At 42.8% G+C, this 23,702-nt stretch overlaps 1 protein-coding gene across 3 annotated transcripts in view; it reads right to left on the bottom strand.

Moving 5' to 3' along the window:
* CAMK2N1 (calcium/calmodulin dependent protein kinase II inhibitor 1) overlaps positions 1-23,702 on the bottom strand; it is a 114,766-nt gene that overhangs the window by 3,316 nt on the left and 87,748 nt on the right. For all 3 annotated transcript variants that reach the window (XM_069240280.1, XM_069240279.1, XM_069240281.1), the window contains exon 3: positions 413-503. In XM_069240280.1, the coding sequence (XP_069096381.1) occupies positions 439-503 (65 nt within the window). In that variant the 3' untranslated portion in view covers positions 413-438. The remainder of the gene's footprint in view (positions 1-412; positions 504-23,702) is intronic.

Here is a 23,702-nt window from a genome sequence, read left to right as displayed (position 1 = left end):
CGATGGTGTCACTGCACCTGCTGCACTATTGATAATTGCACCTGTGAATGAGGGGTCTTTGACATACCAGCATCTCACTTTTGGCCTAGTAAGGTTTGCAGGGAGCCTAAAACAATCTATGAAAATGGTTTCTCTCATGGTCTCACACACTTGGGCTCCATTGCCACTGCACCTTCTTCACCACTGATAGCTACACCCATGCATCCCACAAATAAACACAGGGGCTTTCGTTGAATGCCCCACCACCAAAAAATTCACCTCCCACGCCTCTCTGGTCGCCTTCAAGTTCCTCCTGCCAAGGGTTTTACAGGCTGCCCCTGACCTGAACCCGGTGGATCCCCGACCTGAGAGGAGAACTGTAAAGAGGACTTTCCGCATGCTTAGGCAGCAGGGAGTGTCCGCCATGTAGTACCTTTTCATCACGCTCTCTCTGGGGACTTAAACGGGAGGGTCTTTGTCTGAAAGCGTTTCCATTCCATCCTCCATCCCGTCTTCCTCGATGACTACAAAAGCAGAAAGACAGCGTTAAGAACACAGATTTTCATTTCTAGTCCCAGGCTCTTCTCACCTCCCGCCCCCACCTCACACCTCTCGAGCTCACTGACATACACCTCCCTAGCTCGCTGCAACACACAGTGACCTACTTATGTGAAAGGCGCCTACCGCCCTTGCTCGCTCGTGCAGAAGAGAGCACAGACCTACTGGTATTCACTTATGTAGGCCCTTGACCAGGAGAAGGAGGGGGATCCCTTAGGAGTCACCTCTTGCTGCCCCTCAAAAGGAGAAACATTAAAACAATATAGGTGAAATATCCCATGACACCCCTAAGGACAGACCCAGGGAGACACTGCTGAGAAAACACATGCATCTCCGTCCCTCAGAAAGGGAATCAGTGGAAGTCTCTAGGAGGTAACTCTCCTGGGTCCCTCTAAGAAAATAAAAATATGGACACCCATGGACTAAACACCATATCATCTCAAAGAAAAGAAAAGAACCTTTAAGACGACTGGTGAGTGCCCCTCTATGAGAGATAAAAATTGAGACACCTTAGGACTCAATGCGTGATCCCCTAAAGAGAGATGCATTGAGGCCATCTGGAAATCAAGAGGACTATTAAGAACCTCTAAGAGAAATTTCTAGGCCTCCAGCAGCAGAGAACCATTAGAGTCATTGGAGGTGCTGGAATTAGACCCCTAAAATTGAGGGTTAAGTTGCAGCAACTAAAATGGGGTGAAGTCACAAGGGGCAGAGTTATGAAAAGCAGCCTGATGATAAACTTCTACAAATATTTTTTTTTAAAGTCTGCCATAAAGATATTGCCACCCAGGAGAAACGTGACAATAAATCACTTCTGACTTGATTGGTCGCAAAGGTTGCATTATAACATATCTTAATGGTTTAAGGCATCTTCTGCAGAGAGCTTTGTTTGCCCAGCACATCTTATGGAATAATAATGATGATGGTAGATTACTTGCAGTTCTAAATGGCAATCCTAATATAGCACAGTGAGGTATGAACTGGTCTCATGGTCATGGACGCAAACTGCAGGACATAGGTTTAGGAGCTTATAGTTTTTCTCAGTCTGTTATTACAAGGCTGCTAAAAGAAAGGGTATCTTTGGGTACTAATACATCTTATTAGTACAGACAACCCTAAGCACTGTATTCCATTTTAAATTCTGACTTTGTGTTTCTCCCTGCTATGCAATTTTAGTATATAATCCCTACCAGTAAAGGCAAAGTGTGACTCCAACACCTTGAAATCCTCTTTGTCTTATGTAACACCCTCAACATAATTTATACACTTTTTTGATTTGTTGTCAATGTCACATCTGGACGTGTGATGTAAAGCACTCTGACACATTACAGTAGGATGCGTAGGGCTATAAAAGTATTAAATAAAGATATAGCAAACGCTATTTAAATTGGTATTCGTGTAAATATTCATACATGCTGATACATTTCACAATCCTACAGTGCATGCTTATCTCTTACATATAGGGATTGCACAAAGTCAAAAACCTGCCCCCAAATTGTAGTTTCTCTTGGGTACTTGTGAAGTGACAACAAGCTGTGTGTCTTTGTTCCCTCATTGCACTGGGATCTAGGTATTAGGCAGCAGACAGCCCCCAGCCAGCACCATACTAGAAAAAAAGGATGGCTGATGGCCCTTTAAATTTGCCTTTTTGTTTAGGACCCAGTTGGCAAAGGTAATAAAAAGGCCCCTTTACCACCTGCACACTGCTGCTCTGAACAGAAGGCAGACAATGAGAGGGACTTGCTGAATTGTGGCCCGGTGTTTGCAAATTACACCGGGACCAATTAAGCATATTTCACTGCAGCTAGATAGATCCCTGATGCAGCTCAGTAATAGCTGCCAGATACAGGGCCTGGCTGGAAACCCCTTCATTTCAGAACTGGTCATTAGAAGCCAAATGCCATGGTTCCCCAAGTCAATACCAAGTGAAAAACTCTATGAGGTAACACATGTATGCCAGCCAAGAAACCCACCAAGCTACTAAAGAAATAAGCTCCCTTCCTCCTATGGAGAGAACTATTATGACTCCATAGATGCTTGTTTCTATGTGCCCCAAAGGAGAGGGAGAGAGGGATTGAGACCCCATAGGAGTCTATTCTGTGCACACCCAGAGAGAGAACCATTGAGACCATATAAGAGTTGATTTCTGTGATTCCCTAATAAGAGAGCTTTTGTGACCACCTAGGGATCAATTTCTGAGTCCGTGCAAAGAGAACCACTGAGTCTCTAAAAGACAGGTAGCCTGCCCCCTCCACAAAAATAAATATGTAGACCCTGAAGGAGTTAGCTCTCAAGGATTTCTCTGCAAGCGGAGTCAGTGGTACACTTTGGTAGAACTCATGTAAGTTTTTTGTAAAGAGAACCACAGAAATGCACTGGGAGTCAGTTTTTATGATATCTTTTGACACGTGAAGGGAAGCACTCAGGTTTCTAGACCCTAACTCTTGTGTGTCCCCTTGAGAAATGGACCACAAGAGCCTTTGGCATTCACTGTTCTTGCGTCTGCGGGTTCCACATAAAAGCTAACCAGCAACAGCTTTCAGGAATTAACTCCAATGTGTTATCCAAGAAAGCACGTTTTTGTACAGTGCCTAACTTGTAAAAATAAATTAAAAATACAGTCTGAGGCAAAAAAAATTCTTAGCAGTCGAGAGCTGACATTGCTGAAAACCGGAATGCTGAATACCAAGTCTACCTACGTGTTCTCAATGAAAAATCAAGAAGTGTCTCTTAGAGGTGGTCTCTAGGAGATAAAACTCTGAGTTGTGAGAAGAGAAATATTGGCTATTCTAGGGGTTAACTCATGTCTAAAGGTGAGCAGAGTCATAACAAGAAAAGCAGAGGCAGTTTTTTGAGGTTAACTCCAATGTGTCTCAATTAAAATTAGGAATCCAGAGCCTCTGGGGGATTCCAGCTCTGTATCTCTTTGTTAAGAAAAACATTGTGAGGAGGGCCTCTCAGATTTAACTCCTGTCGATGTCAGCATTTAAAGATTTCATGGATAATCTTTTGTAGGTTTCCTCCTGGAAGGAACTCCTGAGACACAACTGGATTAATCTCTTGTGGGTTCGGATACCAGGAAACCATTGAAATGCTCTCTTAGTCTTTGCATGGGTGTCCCATTTGTGTAACTATCATTTTAAGTATGGTGTTTCTGCACAAACGGCTTTCCCCAAGGGCACAGGAGACAGTTCTGCTTTGCATGACCTCCGAAATGAACCAGAGGAAGACCGTGAGATAACAGTACACCAGGTATTCACCAGGATTCTGTGAGTTTCCATGGACGTTATCCACTGAGGACAGGATGGTTTAGGTGATGAAATAGCCAGCTACAGTACAGTACGTCGGAAGCGAGCATGATGTTAAGACACTTAAAATAGAAAACAGCAGCTCAAACTAACCCTTTTTAAAAATGACTTTGGGCAATCCCACGTGTGGATTAAAAGTTCAAGATTGGGTACATTGGTTATAACCAAAATAAACTTAAACGCCGTCTTACTCTTTGAAAGAAAACGGTAAAATGGAACAGCAAGGGTTGCCAAAACTATGACCTGCCTAATATTCAAGATACCGTTTTGTTTCATTGATCAACTTTCCAACACTATGCGATTCACTGTTCAGCCTCACAGTTTGAATACACTGAACTGTAATCCCTCCCTTTTGTCTCAGATTTAAATAAAGTCATCAGCTCCTACTAGGTCCTGGCCTTCTGGCCCACCAAAGATATTCCACAAGACATAGACGAACAATCCCAAACTGGATATCAGTGGAGATATTCACAGACAATATGCTAACACAAGATGCATTGCATCAACTCAACAGAATCTTGGAAAGCTAGAAGAGGTGGCTGTGTCCTGGAATGCCATTATACCCCTAGGCTTAGAGTGTGAGGGACCGCTTCACAGAGCCTCCACAGTCGTGGTGGAGGGGAAGCTCCACAGTTGTGGTGGAGTGTCTACACGTGTGGCAGAATCTCCGCACTGCAGTTTCTCATTGCAGACTTTGTGTCACAAGTGTGGATCTCCGCCACAACGGTGGAGCCTCCGTATTGACAGCAGAGGCTCTAATTGGACCCTGAGTCAAATGTCCATCAAAAGGGGGCGAGCATGAGAGAAAAAATAAACATATCCTAAGAAGAGAAAGCTTTAGAAAGTAGGTAGGTCGAGTACTGTAAGTGGGCCAAAGCCTGCTAGCACTGAGCATTGTAAAAGCAAAAAATGGGCAAACAATGTCACCGGAACTCCCTTTTGTCACATGAAATAAAGTAACATGGCAGATATTGTATTTAACAATTGGGGTCCCAAGGCCTAAAAAGCTATTTTATTCCAATGGATGAACCAAGTGATCCCCAAGTTGTCAAGCATACGATTGTATGTCACATGTATTACACTATACTCTTAAGAATATGAGCCACACCTATAGAGTAGGTTGGAGATTTTCCACGCTATACTGGTTAGGCCATACCACCTTTTCAGCAACCCCTTCCATCTAACCCAAAATACTTGGTAGAACAGATTAATCTATAGAGCAAATAGGCCTCAGAAGTCCTGATAGAACATTTTACAGAACCAACAAAGTACAGTGAAGTGAAACTACGAGGAGGAGCTCCTCTATTATCTAAAATGAAGGAAGCATGTCCAGACTGGAGGCATGGAGCTGGAGAAATGCTCACAGACATGGCTGGTTAATGAAACCCATCACGTAAGAAAACAGAGGCCTAAGGAGAACCATCAGCCAACAGGCTGATCATCATTTATACAAAGCGACCACTATGTTTAGCATTCATCTTACATACGCTGCAGACGCTTTACCCAAGCCCAAACACACGTCTGAATTTCACAAATTCATGCCGAGTAGTCCTAATTGTTCATGCACCATCGTGGACGTCAATTAGGGGAAGCCAGCTTTGCCCCTTGGTACCCTGGGCACTGCCCTGGCCACTCAGGTGTCAGCCGAAGGCAGCAGTAAGAACAGAAAATAAACAGGGCTTTAGAAAGCCTTCAGTACTTTTGGTCGATCTCACTGCTTGCCTTTCTCCATGGCTTTGAATTACAGACAGGAAGCTGCTGAGGTGTTAAGAGCGGGTGAACCTGTGATGTCATCCAGGGCCAAAGTGTGCAACATGGGTTGCATATCACTATATCAACGTCAACAATATCAACTTACACAAATATTGCATCCACTATACTGCCTATCGCAGTATCAACAAGGTAAGTATGTATAGGTAAGTGTTCTTTTTATATTCTTAACACCGCACTTGCTAGAATACAACAGCAGTGGATGTGATATCTTCGTCTTGTGATATTTTACACGCAATATAAAGACTCCACACTAAGTGATGTGATATTCGCTACCATTAACATGCCTTCAGTCTGTGTTTATGTGTCACACCCAATCTAGTGGCAACTCTCATTACAAATCAGTCCCAGAAAAATAGCACACAAAGGTGACAAAGAAATGTGATGCACTAAGAGTACTGCAGATCTACTCGAAAACGCTTCCTGTACAAAACAGTAGTGTTACAACAATATTGGTCAATCCCTCAAAACGTATCGAAATCGCAAATCAATATGAGGAGCTCGTGGATCAATACATTTGACATATTAAATTCTTCCAGCTTCTCAATCAGAGAAACTTGAGATTGGTGTTTAAAAGAGAAACAGTCAAATGACACATCCCTAGCAACATGGGCATAGGGGCTACTCTGTAACTGTTTGTACCACACAATCAGTATGACACATCCAGAGACTCGAACTTCCAAAAGATTGGAAATGAAGGTGAAAGACTTGTCATACTAGCAGTGATGGATTCAGGTTGTGTTCCCATGGGCGGGAAATTATACCACTTGTTACAGGTGTCCTTTGAACGGGTGGGCATAACGGCTATCTCAAAGACTAGAGGTTGGTGAATATTGGAAGTTGTGGGTTTTAGGAGCCTACCACAAATTTCAATGAACAAATGACCAGTAATATCACCAAGGGGTCTGAGAGCAGGATTCTCTCCACATGAAATATGCAAAAATAGAGTAAATTGTCCCATTACGAGTACAATCTTCATATATATTTGTTACAAACCCATAAGTGCTAAAGGGACGCTCATGAAATATTTCAGTCCTTTCATTGTGCATTAAAGATGCCTCACCCTTCCCAGAGATGTTGGGTGTTCAATACAGATGATTTAAAACCTATTAAGAAGCCATAGGCATAACTGTTAGCTATGGGCATGCAATTTCGCAAGGTATATCATTCTTTAAAATGTAACTGCTATATTCCAGTTCCTTTCCTTACCCAGTCTTTTCACCTCAGAATACATCCCCAGGGTCTTGACAGGCTTGACTTCAGATAGTAGTAGTGTGGTGTTGTAAAAGCTTGATCTAATTGTTGATAATCGTAGATCACTGTCTAATTAGTAGTCTGTGGAGGGTCCGAAGCACCAGGGCGATTTGCTGCTATTTAAGGAGGTGGAACAACATGCAGGCAGATTTTGCTCTCTATACAGGCTGTCTAACAGGTAAAGTGGTAACACCAGAAAAGGTTCATCTATGTAGCCCTGCTTTGGTTCCACAAGAGTCAGAACCACCTGTAACCTATGTGGAAACAAAAATTACAAGAAAAGTTAAAACAATGTCCTGAGCTAGAATAATCCTGTCTATACCACGTTAGACACCAGTACCATGAGCACAAGATCTTTATGCATCCTAAAATCTAGTTGTTTAACCACATTGATAAGATGCTTAGAGTTGTGGGACATATATCTTGAGATCAGCACAAAGCATGTGCCCCCACCATCAATTAGATGCCCATATTAAGGGTTTCTGATATGATGCTGCAATTGTGGCAATTATGCCATGGTTTTCATTAAGCCTTGTAGAGCCTCAAAATGCCAGATATGTCCAGAGTACGCTACTGAAGGCCAGCATTAAATTGGGGGCATGACTACACCAATGGTGTGAACAATATGCAAAGGGTATAGAGAATTATGCTACAGCGGTTGCGATCAGCATGCCAGGGATGCCCACAATAAGCCAAGAGGAACCATTGTTATACCAGAATCAGCATTATGCATGGTTGGGCCCAATAATGCCAAGAATACTCAACATATCAAGGATAGCCAAATATGTACCAGACAAGGCCATAATCACCAAAAGGATGCTAAATTTGCCAGGAATGACCACCATTCTGTCTGAGCCAGCATCAAGCATTGGCTGGCCTAGAGGGTGTTCACAGCCACATACCGTAACTCTCTGCCTTGTCCTGCATCGAGTGGTGAATGGACAAAGTAGGATTTGTGTACTTGTAAATTATCATGACACTCTTCTGGTGTGGGGGCAGTAAGTATGGGTATAGTGCAGGGCGGCTGTAACTCTCCATCTGTGCCTCTTTGTCCGCTGTTAGCCTGTGAGTGAACTCTGCGCCGTCTCTGCATGCTTAAGTAAACGTCCCATGGCTACTTCCTACTAGTTATACTGGTGTGTATGTCGTCCTTGACTCTGCAAACCCAGTTGGAGGCCATGATGCGTGGCACACATTGCATTCCTCAATGCTGCTTCAATGTATTCTTTTCCCTTGCCAATAAGATCCTCTTTCCATCTATTACCACAGACCACGCGATACCAGTCTTAGAGGCATACTATAATGAAAAATGAAGCCAAGGGCGTTAGACACCTGCCCTCTTCCACTTCATAGTATGACTCCTGTTCGTGCCTGTTGAACTGCAATACCCAGACCATACTAAGAATCACAAAGATGGAGACCAGCCAAGACTTAAGAGGAGCAGATACAGAAAAGGAAGCATTGTAAGGAGCTGTTGTTCACTAGGTGAGATCAGTCCCGATTAGATTAAGATTGTAACCTATGGACTGCACAGTAACAAAAGAATCTCTGTGACAAAAGCAGAAACCAGCTGTGCTATGCACATAAAATACTGTTCTTTGCATGATACATGTTCTTTGAAGCAGTCGTATTAACCATCTATACCACCTTTGAGTCAAAACTGCCACTAGACAAAACTCCCATCTCTCTCAAGCAGGTACATTAATCACTATAGTTATCCTAAAGGTTTTATGTTTGCCCGAAAGTTGATGGATGTACAAGGAACTTGCAGTGCTTTTAAAACTGTTGCATAAAGGAACTAATAAATCTAAAAAGATGCACTTGTTTGTCAAAGGCCCCAGCTGGAGAAGTGCCTTTCTCCCGGCCCAGGACTGCAGACCCAATGGGAATATGTCATGGACCCTAGAGTCCGCGGACCACAGGTTGACTACCACTGCAATGGGGCATATGTAAGATCCCCCATCGCCACCTTAGAACCACCATAGCGTCACTTTTTTGATGCTAAAACTGTGCTAAAGTGGCTTTTCAGCTGCGCTATATTTACAAAGTGGCACAATACATGCATTGCCCTACTTTGTAAATCCTTGTGCCACATTATACCTGCACCAGGCATAATATATCCAAGGGGGCCTTGCGGTGCTAGGAGGCCTGCAAAAATGGCGCAGTGAAATTTATAAGATTTCACTGCACCATGTTGGCATAATTTTTAATGCCTGCTCAGATCAGGTGTTTAAAATGACGCCCCTATGTGCTTCCTTGATCTTTGCTATAGTAGTGTCAATATTTTTTACGCTAGTGTAGCAAAGTGCCACAATAGCGTAAAATATTCCCACTATTGTACTGCCATGGTGCGTGGTATCTTAAATACGGTGCAACTATGGTGTCGTTAGGTGCTGGTAGGGGGGCGCAGAAAAAGTGGTGCATCATAGCTTATGCGCCACCTTTTCTTAAAAATAGGCCTATATCTTCTGACAAATTGCTGCTTATTTTTTTTTACATATAGGATTGGTGTTTACAAACTTCTCTCACTTTGCAATCTGAGAAAGTAAAGTGAATTATATAACAATCTTACTGGGGTACAGCGAGTGTGAGAGGAAAGGCTGTATGATGTCATTTTTTAACACAAAACAAATGTAAATACTTAAAATTGAACTGTACACATTCAGCCGCTTGAAAGCAAAAGTGAAGCACTTTTTTTGTAATTCTGAAGTGTGATTGAAACAAAGATTTTAAGAGGATCAAAACAAATCAAGACACTTTTACTTGGTTAAGCACACATGATACTCACTAAAAATCAATTTCCACACATTTGTGTGCAATATAGTTTTATCAGTAAAACTGTATGTCTCAAAGACTTTTGTAGCGATTTAGATTGTAAACGTGTTGACTACTACAACACAATGTTTTAGTTACATTTAAAAAATCGCCACCTCATCCCCATTAAAGCTAGATGAGTCTCAAGATGTGTTATACAAAAAAACGGGTCCTAGTTCGAAAATGTTTGTGAAGCACTGAACTATTTAACTTATTATTGAAAAAGAACTTGCACTGTTCTATTAAATAATCAAAGAGATTGTTCAGTGTATTATTAAGTAATGAAAAGGAGCATGCACAGTTTTGCTCAGTAATGGAAAAGAATGAGCAATGTTTAGTTACAGAAGCTGAAAGGATGTCCACTGTTTATAAAGTAATGAAAAGAATGTGCATTATCTGTTTCAGTAGAGGAAAAGAAGATTGAGTGCACCGGTTTAATCCCATTACAGAAGGGCAATGTGAACGCTTTTATTCAGTAATGGCCGTTGTTTTATTCAACAATCTAAAGGAGCACATACTGCTCTATTCAGTAATGGAAAGGAATGTGCATAGTTTTGCTTCAGGAGTAGCATGGATGTACACTGCTTATGCAGTAATCAAAATGAATGTGGATTTTTTTGCGAAACTATTGGAATTTAATACACCGTGTTTTGTTCAGTTATGATAAGGGATATGCACTGCCTTTGACCTGTAATACAGAGAAATGTGCACAGTCTTGTTTATTTAGTAATGGAAAAACGCAAATGTTCGTTTATTGAGTAATGGGAATGAATGAGCAATGTTGTGATCCAGAAATGTTCACTGTTCATTCTGTAATGGAAAGAAAGGTACAGTGTGTGGCTTTAGCGGTGGGATCGCATGCTCACTGGTGAGGTAGTGGGATACAAGGAGGCTTTTTCCTTCACTTTTACTGACAGCACATCTCTACAAAATTACCCAGGCTCCGGTTTTCTGTGGAAACAATGGAACCGTTCTAAGTCATCCCTTATCTTCCGAATGTACTTAGAGTCCATACCTGTGGCAGATTGTGTGTTATATTTTATATAAATGCCAATTAACAATATCAACAATGATAATAAGCACAGTTTAGTGAATAATGTAAACAAATGTGCACTGAGTGGCTATCACCAGTGGCCGCTTCTCGGTCATTGGCTGACAATTTCACATGTGCTGCATTCATTGGTTCCCTGAATTCACTCTGGAATGGAGACTAGGAGATTCGTTTTGGTTTCTCTGTTAAAGTGTGTTCTCTGGATGATACAATGCCATCTCAGCCTTACTCACCCATCCCCACAGTGTATGCCAAAACAAAAAATCTTTCCTGCCCCCATTCTTTGGAAAAATCACTCATCCTCTCCAATCTTAGCACTATCCTGTCGTCCCATCAGTCTCCTTGCTACTTGTTCCAACCACACGCCCAAGTGGTCTGTCTACCTTTCCTCCTTATCCAGGTTATACAACATCCTCAACACAGCACATTTCACCCTTACTTCACTAACATCTTCACCCCACAAATGGTCTATCCAATTTTCCTTTCTGTGAATATAATCATCATATCAACTAATTAGGTAATGTAGTGATGACTTTTTATCTTCACATATCCCCTTCTTAAAAAACAGTCATAGTCATTCTCAGCAGAAGGAGCTCAGGCTATCCCAACCCTACTCAGTATCCACCTTGCTAACTTTACTAACTACAGACTGTCTCTTTGCCCTGTCTTAAAAAACATAGAATGTCTAGTGTTCAAAAGAGGAATCTTCTTCTCTTCCAGGAGCAGGGAGAGGATTTTCCATGCTCCATACAAAATGCTATGACCTCAGGAGCTCTCCACATAAATATAACGATTTCCGACTATTTACTATTATTTTGTGAACCCATTAAGGATGTCACCTTGCCTCACTTATTGTAAGTGGTGGCCCTTAACTGTCCACCCACAACCTCTTCAAATCCCCCCAAAAGCCAGCTTCACTCAACGAAGACTCCTATCACTCCAGTTTGGGACATCATCACCTCAGCCTACCACAATGATATAACCTCCACTGTCAAGCTCCCCAACCTCTCAGCAGCCTTACCTTTTTCATGGTTGACCACTTTTTACTGTCATCAATCCAACCTACCCGCTTTGGGATTCACTTGCACAGCTCTCACCAGGCTCATCTCCTACCTCTCTGATTGGCACTTCTCCAATCACCTGCTGTATCTTCAGCTCCCCACAAATCCTCTTTACCTTTACTTTAGGAGTCTTCAAGGCTTGCTTCTTTGCCACACTACTCCTCTCACATTAGATACATCTCTTGTTGCCATAATAACAAAGTTGCTTGTTTGCCAGCCAGTCTAAGTGATTTTCTGCAGCCCATTATATATTACCCACCACCAGGTAATAATCACTGACTGCCTTACAGTCATGCAGCACTGGATGGCCAGCTTCTTCCCCATGTTCAACTCTGTGAAAACTGAACAAATCGACTTCTCTTTCACAACCACAACCCTCAACAATGTTTTTCCCATCCCCCTTCCCATCTAACATCCAACCTCCCTTTCCAACAGTCAGGAACTGCAAGTCTATTCAATAGCCAAAGGATGCTGTCCTTCCTTGTCACCCACAGCTCAAGAACTGCCCTCTCCAGCCCACTTAGGATGCTCAAGGACCACACCTATCTCTTCTATGCAACCCAGACACTTTTCAACATTCTTATCTTTAGCAAATGGATCTACTAAGTGCTCTCTTCAATGGATTCCCTTATTACTTCTTCATACCTGCTCTATGCGCAGCTTCATCACAGCCACTCCCTTGTACTACCCAGGCTCTGTGTCTCCACTCTACCTTGCCCCCTGCATTAGAATGCCCTCCACTGATCCTGAGACGCGTAACACTCAGTGAAAAAATTCCCCAAACCGCCTGGTGTCACAAGAAGAATCGGAAGAAAAAGACTTAGCATGATCAATAGTATGAGATGCCACTACAGACCCATGATAGGACATAAATTACATTTGCATATTTTCCAACTGGGCTACATTCCTACTAGCCCCTCTCCACCTCACATTTATATTAAAACCATGTTTCACTTTTTTTTATCCACCACCTTCTTAAAGTACTTAAGTTGTTCTTGTTGAAATTCCCCCATGAATACTACTGTAGAGAAACAGAAAGTACCCAAATGTACACAGTACAGTTTCTACTTGTGGTCAACAATAATCTGCCTACCATCAGCCACATTTTGTTAGCTTGCAGTGGAGCGAGCCTGAATTAAGGTTTTGCAAAAAACCATGACAAAACAAGCACTGAGAAAGCTGTATGGGTTTGGAGCCAACGCCACGCCTATTGGCTTTACAAGTGGTTGTTACTAGTGCTCACACCTGACCCTCTGCGCTCTGGTCTGAGGAGGGTGGGCAGCAGTCACACATACTTATATGAGAGTCACAGCGAAGGGTATCCTACAATTCGGACTTCTGCTGCTGACTAGACCATTACCTGCAGCTCACGAAAAAGATCTGAATGATGGTGGTTTCAGCCCTGCCCCTAACAGTGTACATAAAGGTAAGCCATCAGAGGTGGTGCCACTCCTTGAGTCCTCCATGCTGCTGTCCAGGGAAGCCTCCCACAGTTAAGTAGGGGCAGTTGACCTATAAGAGCTAGGAGGCATTACTAGTTTGTATGAGAATCTCCTATAAATAATTTGGAGAAGGGAAAGGTTGATCTGTGACTGAGTATCAGAGGGTTTAGGGTGTACTGCACATAAGTGAGGCAATTTCTAGTACCACCAATGGAAGAAATGGCTGTCCTACTAGAATACTGGCGTTTTTCTTCAAGCATGCTGGAGGGAGAGATTTGGTTAATGCTGACACAGGAGCCTTGCATAATGGCTTAATCATGGATGGTTATTTAAGTTTGTAAGAGTAGGGGCACTGTCATAAATTAGCACTATGAAACTTATCACACTAAGGGGCTGATTAGGAGTTTGGCGGACTGAAACACCTGTCTGCCAAACTCCCAACGGTGCTGGCGACCTCTCCGCTGACCCCATTACAACTTTCCCACTAGGCTGACTAGGAGAAACCAAGGTTTTTACCAGTCAGGCCAGTGGGAAACGTGCTGTAGCGCCCTTGAAATGCACACTGTCTGCACAGCAGACAGTGCCCATTTTGTGGGTGTTGGGCAAGGGGTCTCCTGCTCTTGTTCTCCAACAATCTTTTCATGGCAGTTGAACTGGCATGAAAAGTCTGGCGGAGAACAAGGTTGTACTCAGCAGGGCTTTGCTGAGGTCAGCACTGCCCTGGCTGGTTACAACCTGCACCGCCGTCAGGATCTGAGATCATGGTGGGGACAGGGGGAGGTTGGCAGGCCTGTCCATCAACCTCATAATGCATCAGTCGAACTGCCAAAGCTACAATGGTCTGACAACTACAGCGAGGCTGGTGGGTTTTGGACCTCTAGCCTCGTGATCAAGCCCTAGGTGCTGTTGTAAAATAAAAGGCTGGAATGTCAGAATGTACTTTATTACACATGACTAAACATACCGTTGTGGTCTTAGGTTGGTTGTATGCAGTTTATTTTACATTCATAAGAAACCACTTTTTCTGTCCAACATTTATGGTGTTTTTCTAATAAATCTTGCCAAATCATTGGTTACCCGAGGATGGTGCAACCCAATTTCGAGCATTTTTGTCACTAGTGGCTCTTTTTGATGAACAGGATTTGTTTTTAAGCATAACTCAGATAGAACTGCAGGTCTAATAGTGGATGACCCTCCATCTATCTAATCACAGGCTCCTTTGCTACTTGATTAGGTAAATGTTCATATCCACATGATTGGTGCGCTATGAAGGCTTTACCTTTGATGATAAGCTTGCATGCTTGGCCCACAGTGCTAAACTTACCTCTGCTGTGTTTTTTGCATCTCAAACCTTTGAAGAAAATATTGCTACTTTTGCCTGCTTACTCCCGGTTCTCGGCTATTTATGCAATAGTTGGCTCTCAGCACGATTATTGCAATGCAATCTACTTGACTTTACCTAAATAGCAGATGCACAGGTTACAGATTATTTAAAACATGGCATCCAAAATGCATTTGTGGCTTCTATGCTAGGCTTTCATCTTGAAACACCATAAGCATCTGTATTGGCTTCTTGAAGCACAAAGAGTGACATTTAAGAACATGTGCATTTGTTATAACACCATCTGCGATAATGTTCTCAAAGATAAAAGGTACTTAACCAGAAAACACCTCGACAAACCAAGACATGCAACACGCAACTGTACACATATGCAACAAAGATCACCATAGTAAGCACTTCCCACAGGGGTCAGACATTCAGTTATAGAAAACAAACAGACCAAACATATAGGTTCGCCTGGAAACACAGTATGGCCTTTTCTGTCAGTCCGGAGGCAATCAGGGTTACTGGGACCATCTGTGGTGGGATCTGTCATTCTTCAGTGGTGTCCCAGGGCCTCAGGTACTATTATGCTCCAATTGGATTATCCATCCATTTTCTATTCCTGACTCTTTAATGGTAGTTTGAGCGAGAACTAAGGCTTACTCCCAGAGGCAAAAGTAGATTTGAAACATAAATATGAGATGGCACAGCAATCAACAGAATAACATTTCCAGTGGTGAAGATGTGGCCTAGTGGCAAATCACATCATACATAAAAAATGTGTAATGTAACTTGGTTGTCTTGTAAAGTGCTCTAAATACCCTAAGACCAAGTTCGTGCTATACAAAACAAACAAAAAGACAATGCTCATCTTGTTTATTACTCCCAAAAATGATTGGTTCTTTTAAAATAAAGAAAAGCTAGCCAAGATAAGATAGAGCACACCAAGGAAACCAGACGCTCAGAGCACTCTCTGGGTCTAGCTTTCGGACCCAAATGTATTTATAGAGCTTCAGCAGGGTTTTCAGTGAGATGAAAAAACTGGTGGGTCTCTCAAAGGGGCGTGACCTATGTAATTAAGGGCATGGATTAAAAACTTGTAAACTAAAAATCAGTGCTTAGCATAGTATGCTGCCCGTCTGGTATTTTGATGCTTTTCGTAGTCATTTCTGATGAGACCGTGAAAGATTGAGTCTCTTTGGAGTTACATCAAAGGCAGTGAAGGATGGTACTGCTGCAGAATTATTATATTTATTCACCCAGCGAGGGACAGAAAAAATTAAAAGCCTGATAGGGGCCTGGTTCAGCACCTGCTTTTTAGAACTGCTGGTGCTGAGCTCTGGCAGGACCTGCTTAAAGACCTGAGCTTCAGTGGTAAGTCACTACATTGGGCAGGGGAGGCTCCTTCGCAATGGAGAAGGAGTGTTACCACCCTGGCTAAGCCAGGAGTTGAAAGATAAAACAATATTTCTTTATCGTTTTATCTTTCAGCTCCTGGCCAAGCCAGCAACATGTGAAGGGAGGGTTGGGCTGGACCATAGGAGGTGGGAGGGGGAGGAGGAGAGAGTGCACTTAAGTGTGCAAGTGTGTTTGGCTGGCTGTCTCAGGCTGGAGAAAATGTAGAGACCCCAGGGTTGTGACTCAGCCGCAGTCCAAGCCACTCTGACCAATCCTCACACTTGTTTCATGCTAGGTTTAGCATGAAAGCAGTGCCGGGATTGCTGAGAAGTCTGTGCTGGTGTCCCAGTGAATGCTGGGACACCAGAAGAGGATCAAGATGCCAGGTTTTTTATTCCCTCCCCCTCATCCCTCCTTCCCCACCCTCACCTCCCCTTGAGATTTGCAGCAGCCGCCACTGACATTAGGGATAAAATATGCATCTAAGGGCAAAGTACTCCTTTGAGAAGACACTGCAAATACTACACCGATTTCGGATTCTCTCAGACCCTGTTGGAATTACTGCAAAGCCTGGATCCAAACTTCTATTTAAAAGAGTCCAGCACCGGAAAGGATTCACATAGTAGCAGCGAGTTCAATAATGCACCCATCCTTTTTCCGACCTTTCCAGTATCCTCAAATTTAAGAAGGAAAGCTTGGTGGACAAAAACTAGGACTGTGAAGTAGCTACCAAGCAAAACAGCAATAACTCTCAACCCGCTCCTAAGGACACTACTGATTGGAAAAGGGAATGGAGACACTGTCTCTAATCTTAGGGTTGTCTGGTATGTGGGATCTCTGGGTTGAGTAGGTGGACGGGGGTCAGAGGGTCAGCACACAGTTTAGAGGACCAGTATGACTCCAGTCCAGTCTCACAAAGGCTGAAGAAGCTTTCTCCAGACTTTTACTGGGTGATACACACCAGGAGCCTGTACTTCAGTACAACTTAAGCGGTTGCAGTCTTTCTTTTTCCAGAGACGGATACCTAGATGTCCTGAACACAGTGTACATTTCTTGAAATAAAGCGTGGACAAAGGGATACTCTGGTTTAGATGTAGTTCAGAATCTTCCCTTCTGGTTCGTCCATATTGGAACATGGTGTTTCAACATGTACAAGAAGAAGTTGGCCAGGCTCAGCCAAATGAATTCCAGAATCTCCTGAAGTGGTGGTCTCTTACAGTTGTGTAACAAAAGCCTCGCACACTGAGCCCTGCTGTGATCCTCAAGGCCATGGGATGAAGAACTGCTTCTCTTCTTCCAAATTGGGCTCAACTGCTTGGCCATCTACTTTATAAATACATTGTCACCCAGCCATAAGGTATTATCGGAATATGGGTCATGTTGCTAAGTATTCACCCTCACAGGCTGGTGCTAAGTGTGCCAGTTGAGAGTCAATGGGAATTCGAATTACGGTCTCCAGGACAGTACATATCCCAAATTAAAGAAACTGTTGGGAAGCCGGCACTGAATCAAACCTGTGCCATGTACGAAATCCATAACTCTGGTTAAGTAGCGCAATAAGCATTTTTGTAGACATTTTGCTAAGATTAGTACACGAAAGGGAGAGCATAAAGTGGTCAAAGAGATGTTGATTGAGAAATCACAGGACAGACATCGCACAGGGAGTTTAAATTCCTAGAGGGTCTCTGTGATGCGGGCCTCAGGGTCTGCTCTATGGATTTGGAAGTCAGAATTGACTCAACATTGGGCGGGGAAGCTACGGTTTTAACTGTCATATAATGGGCCATCACATGGAACACCAATCCTTCAAAACCGGACTCCATTCCTTCAACACATAGGGGGTTATTACAACTTTGGAGGAGGTATTAATCCGTCCCAAAAGTGACGGTAAAGTGACGGATATACCACCAGCCGTATTACGAGTCCATTATATCCTGTGGAACTCGTAATACGGCTGGTGGTATATCCGTCACATTTGGGACGGATTAACACCTCCTCCAAAGTTGTAATAACCCCCATAGTCTCTATACAGGCTACACGCAGGCTCAAACACACCACCACACAAACACAGAAGAATATGAAGGACCCTAGTCATGCAGAAATTATTGGAATGTACATGAGAGGTTTGGTAGATCCTCTCCATGTAATACTGGTAAAAAGTCAGTATCCTTAGTTCAATAATTAGCTGTCAATATCCTGATAGGTGGCTGAGTGGTCTATAACCACCCTCTGCTATATGGGGGTTATACTTAAGGCGCACCCCAGTCCAGTGGAGGCTTATAATCTGATGGGTAGAAAACAAAAATAATGTAGTGCACCCCCAGTGACTTATGTGAACCTGCAACGTTCAGCTGATTTAGAACAGCACAAAATACTGAGTGATTCCCAGTTGTGGTTCCAGTTGACTGTGAAAGTGAAATATGTCTGGACAACCTTGTATTGTGATTGTCCTCAATATTTCAGAAGCATTAGAGTACTTTAACCAAAGCATAGCCATTGCAGAGTTTCAATCAAATGTGACATCAAGGGAGAGGCCTGAAAGTGGTTTTCTCAGTGTTATACAACCAGTACCACCCAGTAAGACTGGCTTGCTTCAAATCTTGTTCAACTCACAGATTCACCCAAGGATCATTTTTTTCATTTGTCCTTTCTAACATCTACATGATACTCCTTGCACATGAATTTGAGACTGCAACGTGGACTTTGATTAATGTGTGGACTCCACTCGAATTCATATCATAATATGCAATGATCCCAGCAATCATTTAATGTGAGAAACCCATCCTTTTTGCCCTGATCATCCCCATTTTATGACTGATACTGGTGATTACTGACTCTGAATGTGCCCTGGGCACTGATAACCAGGCCTGGGGCCCAGTGCTCTGTTTAAAAGGTATAAGGTAATTGGAGCGATTGCAATTGGTTCAGACAGCCTACCTGTAAACCCCTAGCATATGGCAGAGCATGTAGGTTTGTAGACCGCAGTGATTTAATGCACTGAAGTGTGCACTGCTGTGGTGTCTGCAGTCATTTTAAAGCTAGCCCTGCCTTTCAAGCTGCTTTTACAATAAAACTATCTACAAATTCGAGTTTGGAATTAAAATTACTTCCAAAGTCTAAAACTACCTTTTAATTATATATATATATATATATATATATATATATATATATATATATATATATATATATATATATATATATATATATGTGTCCCCAAGGTCTTCCCTAGCTGCCCCAAGGGTAAGGTGCCCAATAATTAAACGCAGAGACATTATAAAATATGTTTTATATGCTGACGTGAGGGAAAACTGTCCATTTCATTTTTCCCCATTGTAGCACTGCTAGCTGTGTAGGCTAACACCAGAAGGCTTTATTAAACTTTAATAAAGTCTAACCTTTGACAGGAATGAGCTAGAACAGTGATTCAAAGTATCAAAATAATAGTTATAACTACACCAATGTGCTAAAGATATATTATAACTGTTACAGGAAAGGATTTCAGCTTCCCTAAAGTTACCTAAAACAGGCCTGTAGGAGTCTCTTCTGATTGGTCTGCCTTTAACAGGCTGGGCCAAGCTGTTTGATTAGGTGTGAAGTGGGCTGGGCTGAAACAAAGAGAACATCTGCTGGGAGGTGTTCTGCTGCTGCAGATGACAGAACAGGAATGGGGCTGGGTAGCTAAACTGGTCATCAGTGGGAGAAGACAGATAATACAGGAACCTGGCCCACCCCACTTCCTACACCCCCAGCCAGATGGGAGCCCATGAAATTGAATTTGGAGAGGGGCTGGGAGGGGAGTGTACGGAAAAGCTAGCCACACCTGTGACCAGATCTGAACTCCAAGGAGAGATTTTGTCCATTTTGATTTTTGATTAAAAGTGCATTCTGGGACAGAAATATGCCACACCTCCCAAGAAAAGATCTTCACAGAGGGTGGCAACTGTAACCCCATTGGTTGGGCGTGCCCTCTTCTTGCCAGCCCAGAATGAGGAATAAGTATGAAAGAGTACAGAGCACATCAGATTCCTGCCCGGAAATATCAACAGAAGAAGGACTGCACTCCAGAATCCCTGTCTGCACCCCAGGAGGACTGCAGCCGTAAGGACTGCACCTGCTGCACACTTTGGGCTTCACAAAAAAGGACTTTGCCTGGCTTCGAAAGGATTAAGAAGTGGACTCCTGAAAGTAACATGTACAAAAGGGCTTCAAGAAGTCACCTGCATCAGTTCCACCAAGACAAGCCCAGCTGACCAGCTTCACTGGAACTGTAAATAATTGAACCAGGTGTTTTGTGGGAATTGTAGTCGCAAAACTCCAAGAGGCAAATCAGAGCTTCTGGACCCATGGCTGGGGTTGAGGACCCTCAAACACCCAAAGGAGACCTCTGGCAAAATACCCAGAGGTTTGGAAAGACTTGGCCAATTTTTATCAAAAAGCTCTATAGGTCGACTGACCCCTACGACATGAGTCAAGCAGGCAATGTTGAACCGCAACTCGGCCTGAAATTCAGGTTTGCCTTGCTGAAGCTCCAGAGCCCTTTGCTGTTGAGAACCGAGACCACCAGGATTCACTGAGGCTTCATGCTAAAGCAAGCCACCATCATCAAATCGCAACCCGGCTTGCCGAGAAGACTTGCTCAACTTTGCAGGAACAAGAAGAAAAAAAGTGACTATGTGCAAAGGTAAAATCTCGACCGGCCCCAACCACTCATTGCATCCGACCCACACTTCATGGCGGTTGGCATGAAACTTTGACTTGGTTCTAGTCCAATGCGACAAGATAGCCAGGGTTTGCGCATTTCACTTTTGGCAAGTAGAAAGCACATTTTTTTATTTAATTGTTTACATTTTCTATTTCCGGTTTCCTACATTGTAATTTTGTCATTTGGATGTAATTTTAAAGATAAAAATATTCTCTGTTTTTATAAATTGGTGTTGGATGTTTATTGTGTGTTGTGCCTTACTTATTTACTGTTTTGTTGATATTAAATGCTTCACACATCTTTCTCCTAAGTTGAGCCTGACTGCTTGCCAGCCAAGCTACCAAAGGTTGAGCAAAGATTGATTTATTGAGACTCTGACTGGACCTTATTTGTGATTGTGGTTTTATTACTAGCTGTAGGTATCTACCTGCACCTCCTGATATATCACTTTCAAAAACCTAAAGGTTAAGGCATATCAAGTGACAGCATAAAATTGCATCCAACCAGGCTACATCTCAACTCACCTTTGATGAAAATACATCTCATTCATCCAGATGGTCAACATTTTCCACCATTTAACTGTCTTCTTTCCATGGGGGCACCACGCACCACTGACTCTTTCTCAAAATTCCACAATATAGGTGCTGTATTCCGCTATCATGTTATTGAGCACTCCAGTGAACACTTTCTCAACAAATACTTTCTACCACCCAAGCATCTTTCAACCAATCTTTTCTGCTGCTTCGACCTTAAAGGATTTCTCTGCTCCTTTAGTGGTGGACTGTAGAAAAGGCTTCTGCAACAGAATCTATATAGACCTCCTGTAGAAACCACAGCAATACTGCAGAAAGAACAAACTACACTGCACTAATCCTGTCCACAAACTCAATAACATAGGCATGTGTCTATACGAACGACTATCTAAGAACGTGGAGGTGGTTGGTGTATCTCCATTTATTTTAATAAACACACAAGCTACCAGTTTTATAATAACCTTTGACTACTCTAGTAGTCTCTATTTGGATATCACAAAAATATTGTAAAAATCCCAGTTGGATCAGAGTACTGGAATCATATTTACAGTGAAGCTGAGGAGAAAGGATCATGTCACCAACGCTGGTCGATCTGGTCTGGCTGAAGCAGAAATATGGGATCAGATTAAAATGCTCTGGACTAATCCACAAATGCATTCAAAGTCTACTCCCCACATTACTCCACATGCCTCCTGGAAGTACTAAGAGGCCTTCAATCAATAAAAATGCTAAGTTCCTCAGACAAGGGGTTTCCCTCGTTGGCATCATTTCAGAAATCTCCCTAAAGACGTCAACATTTCTCTTCTCTTCTTTAAGACCTTACCTCTAGAATGCTTTACTTAAAAAGATGGTGTCTTTAGCAGTTCAGCATGGTTGCAGCAAAAGATCCCTCTGATGTTCAGGCTTGCATGTGGTAGTGGTTAGTTGGCTGCTTCTTTGTGGCTACGCACTGTGATACCATTCCACCGGCAACTCCTTTTGTCTATGGGGTGAGACTTTCTGCGGTGGACAACTACAAGAGCATGTCTGTTAAACGGTGGCTGGTCACCCACTGTTACAAAAAGCAGCCCTGAGCAGGCATTTTGTCCATCCCTCCCCTCCTTCGGGATCCGATATTGAGCACTTTGCGCAGCTATCAATTCCCTGCAGCTGGATGTTCCACCCTTTACTGGGTTCCATGAAGCCCGGTGACTGAGTACAAATGGAAAAAGAAACATAAGGCCTGAGAAAGAATTTTGGGGGACATTCGTCAGGGTGGTGAAGGACAATACGTCTCATTAGAGACCACAGTGGGTCAGGCTGTCAAGCTGTGATCTCTGTACCTTGTGGGAACGGGCGTCTGTTTGGTGGTTGGCCAGCACTGGTTTTGACAGTCTTTACCAACACTTTACCAACATTTTTGCTTTTCAAAATCAAACCTCAAAAGAGGGAGTTTCTTATTGAAAAAATAATTAAGTAATGTTCCTCACATTCAAGGTGCTTTTCCTGTGGGTGTGGCGTTCCACTGTTTGCTTTTTTCTATGGTTTATTTATCTGGCAGTAATGGGCAGAAAAAAAGTACATCTCACCATCAATCCTAAGCAGGGCAACCGGAGGAAGATTTCTGTCGGCGGAGGTGATGGGGGTTCCCTTGAAAGAAAGCAGTCTGTCTGACAGACAGGATCCCGCACATAGTTTATGAACAATTATGTTTCAATTGTTTTCTGGATCTGAATAAATAGAGTAGCAAGAATTGCTGAGGTAGAGACTCCCATAGGATGTACTTCTGACTGCAAATATTTGCCCTTCAAAGGTGTAAGATCAGAAAATGCGGATGTAGAAATGTAATTGATGAAGGCAAAACTGATACCACAGTCTTGTGAAAAGAGGTTAGGTTAGATGGATGTTTAAGTGCTTTGTTATCTAGGACTTTATGGGAAAGGCCTATACTTCAATTTGCAACACTCCTGTATTCAGTGCTTAAATTGCAAAGGAATGAGTGCTGGTGCAGGCAATTAAATGTCAGCGCACCAAGTTGAAGTCTGGTAGTCCTAAGTAAACCTCATGCCTCTTTAATTCACGATCAGACACTCTCTACCCCTTTACTTCACTCTTGCAGGTTCCCTCCGTCTTCCTTTGTGACATTTTTCTGTCTGTCTCTTCCTCCAACTTTCTGATCTATATGTGTTTCCCTCTCTTGCAGCCGGTGGATATCTAATTTGGAAAAACAAGTGCTGAGGCTCCCACCAACAACCACTGGCTCGAATTAAGCACTTCCTCAAATGGGATCTAGAGCGTCATTTACATCAACAAGATCCGAATCTTTGAATGTTGGATTGTCCACAGAACACAGCAGAAGGAACAATTTTGTATTGAGCAATTGCATCATAGCTCAGTAGGTATGGTGCCGGCTGCCAAGATTTCTGTGAATCCAGTAGATCTCAATACTAACACAGATTAGATAGCTCAGGAAGTTAAAACGCAAGTATTTTCTGATTTTCTAGTCTTAATGAATTGTATAATATTTTA

This window comes from Pleurodeles waltl, chromosome 6 (genome assembly GCF_031143425.1).
Source record: "Pleurodeles waltl isolate 20211129_DDA chromosome 6, aPleWal1.hap1.20221129, whole genome shotgun sequence".
NCBI classification, from domain to species: domain Eukaryota; kingdom Metazoa; phylum Chordata; class Amphibia; order Caudata; family Salamandridae; genus Pleurodeles; species Pleurodeles waltl.
This window is presented reverse-complemented; position numbering and strand designations above follow the sequence as displayed.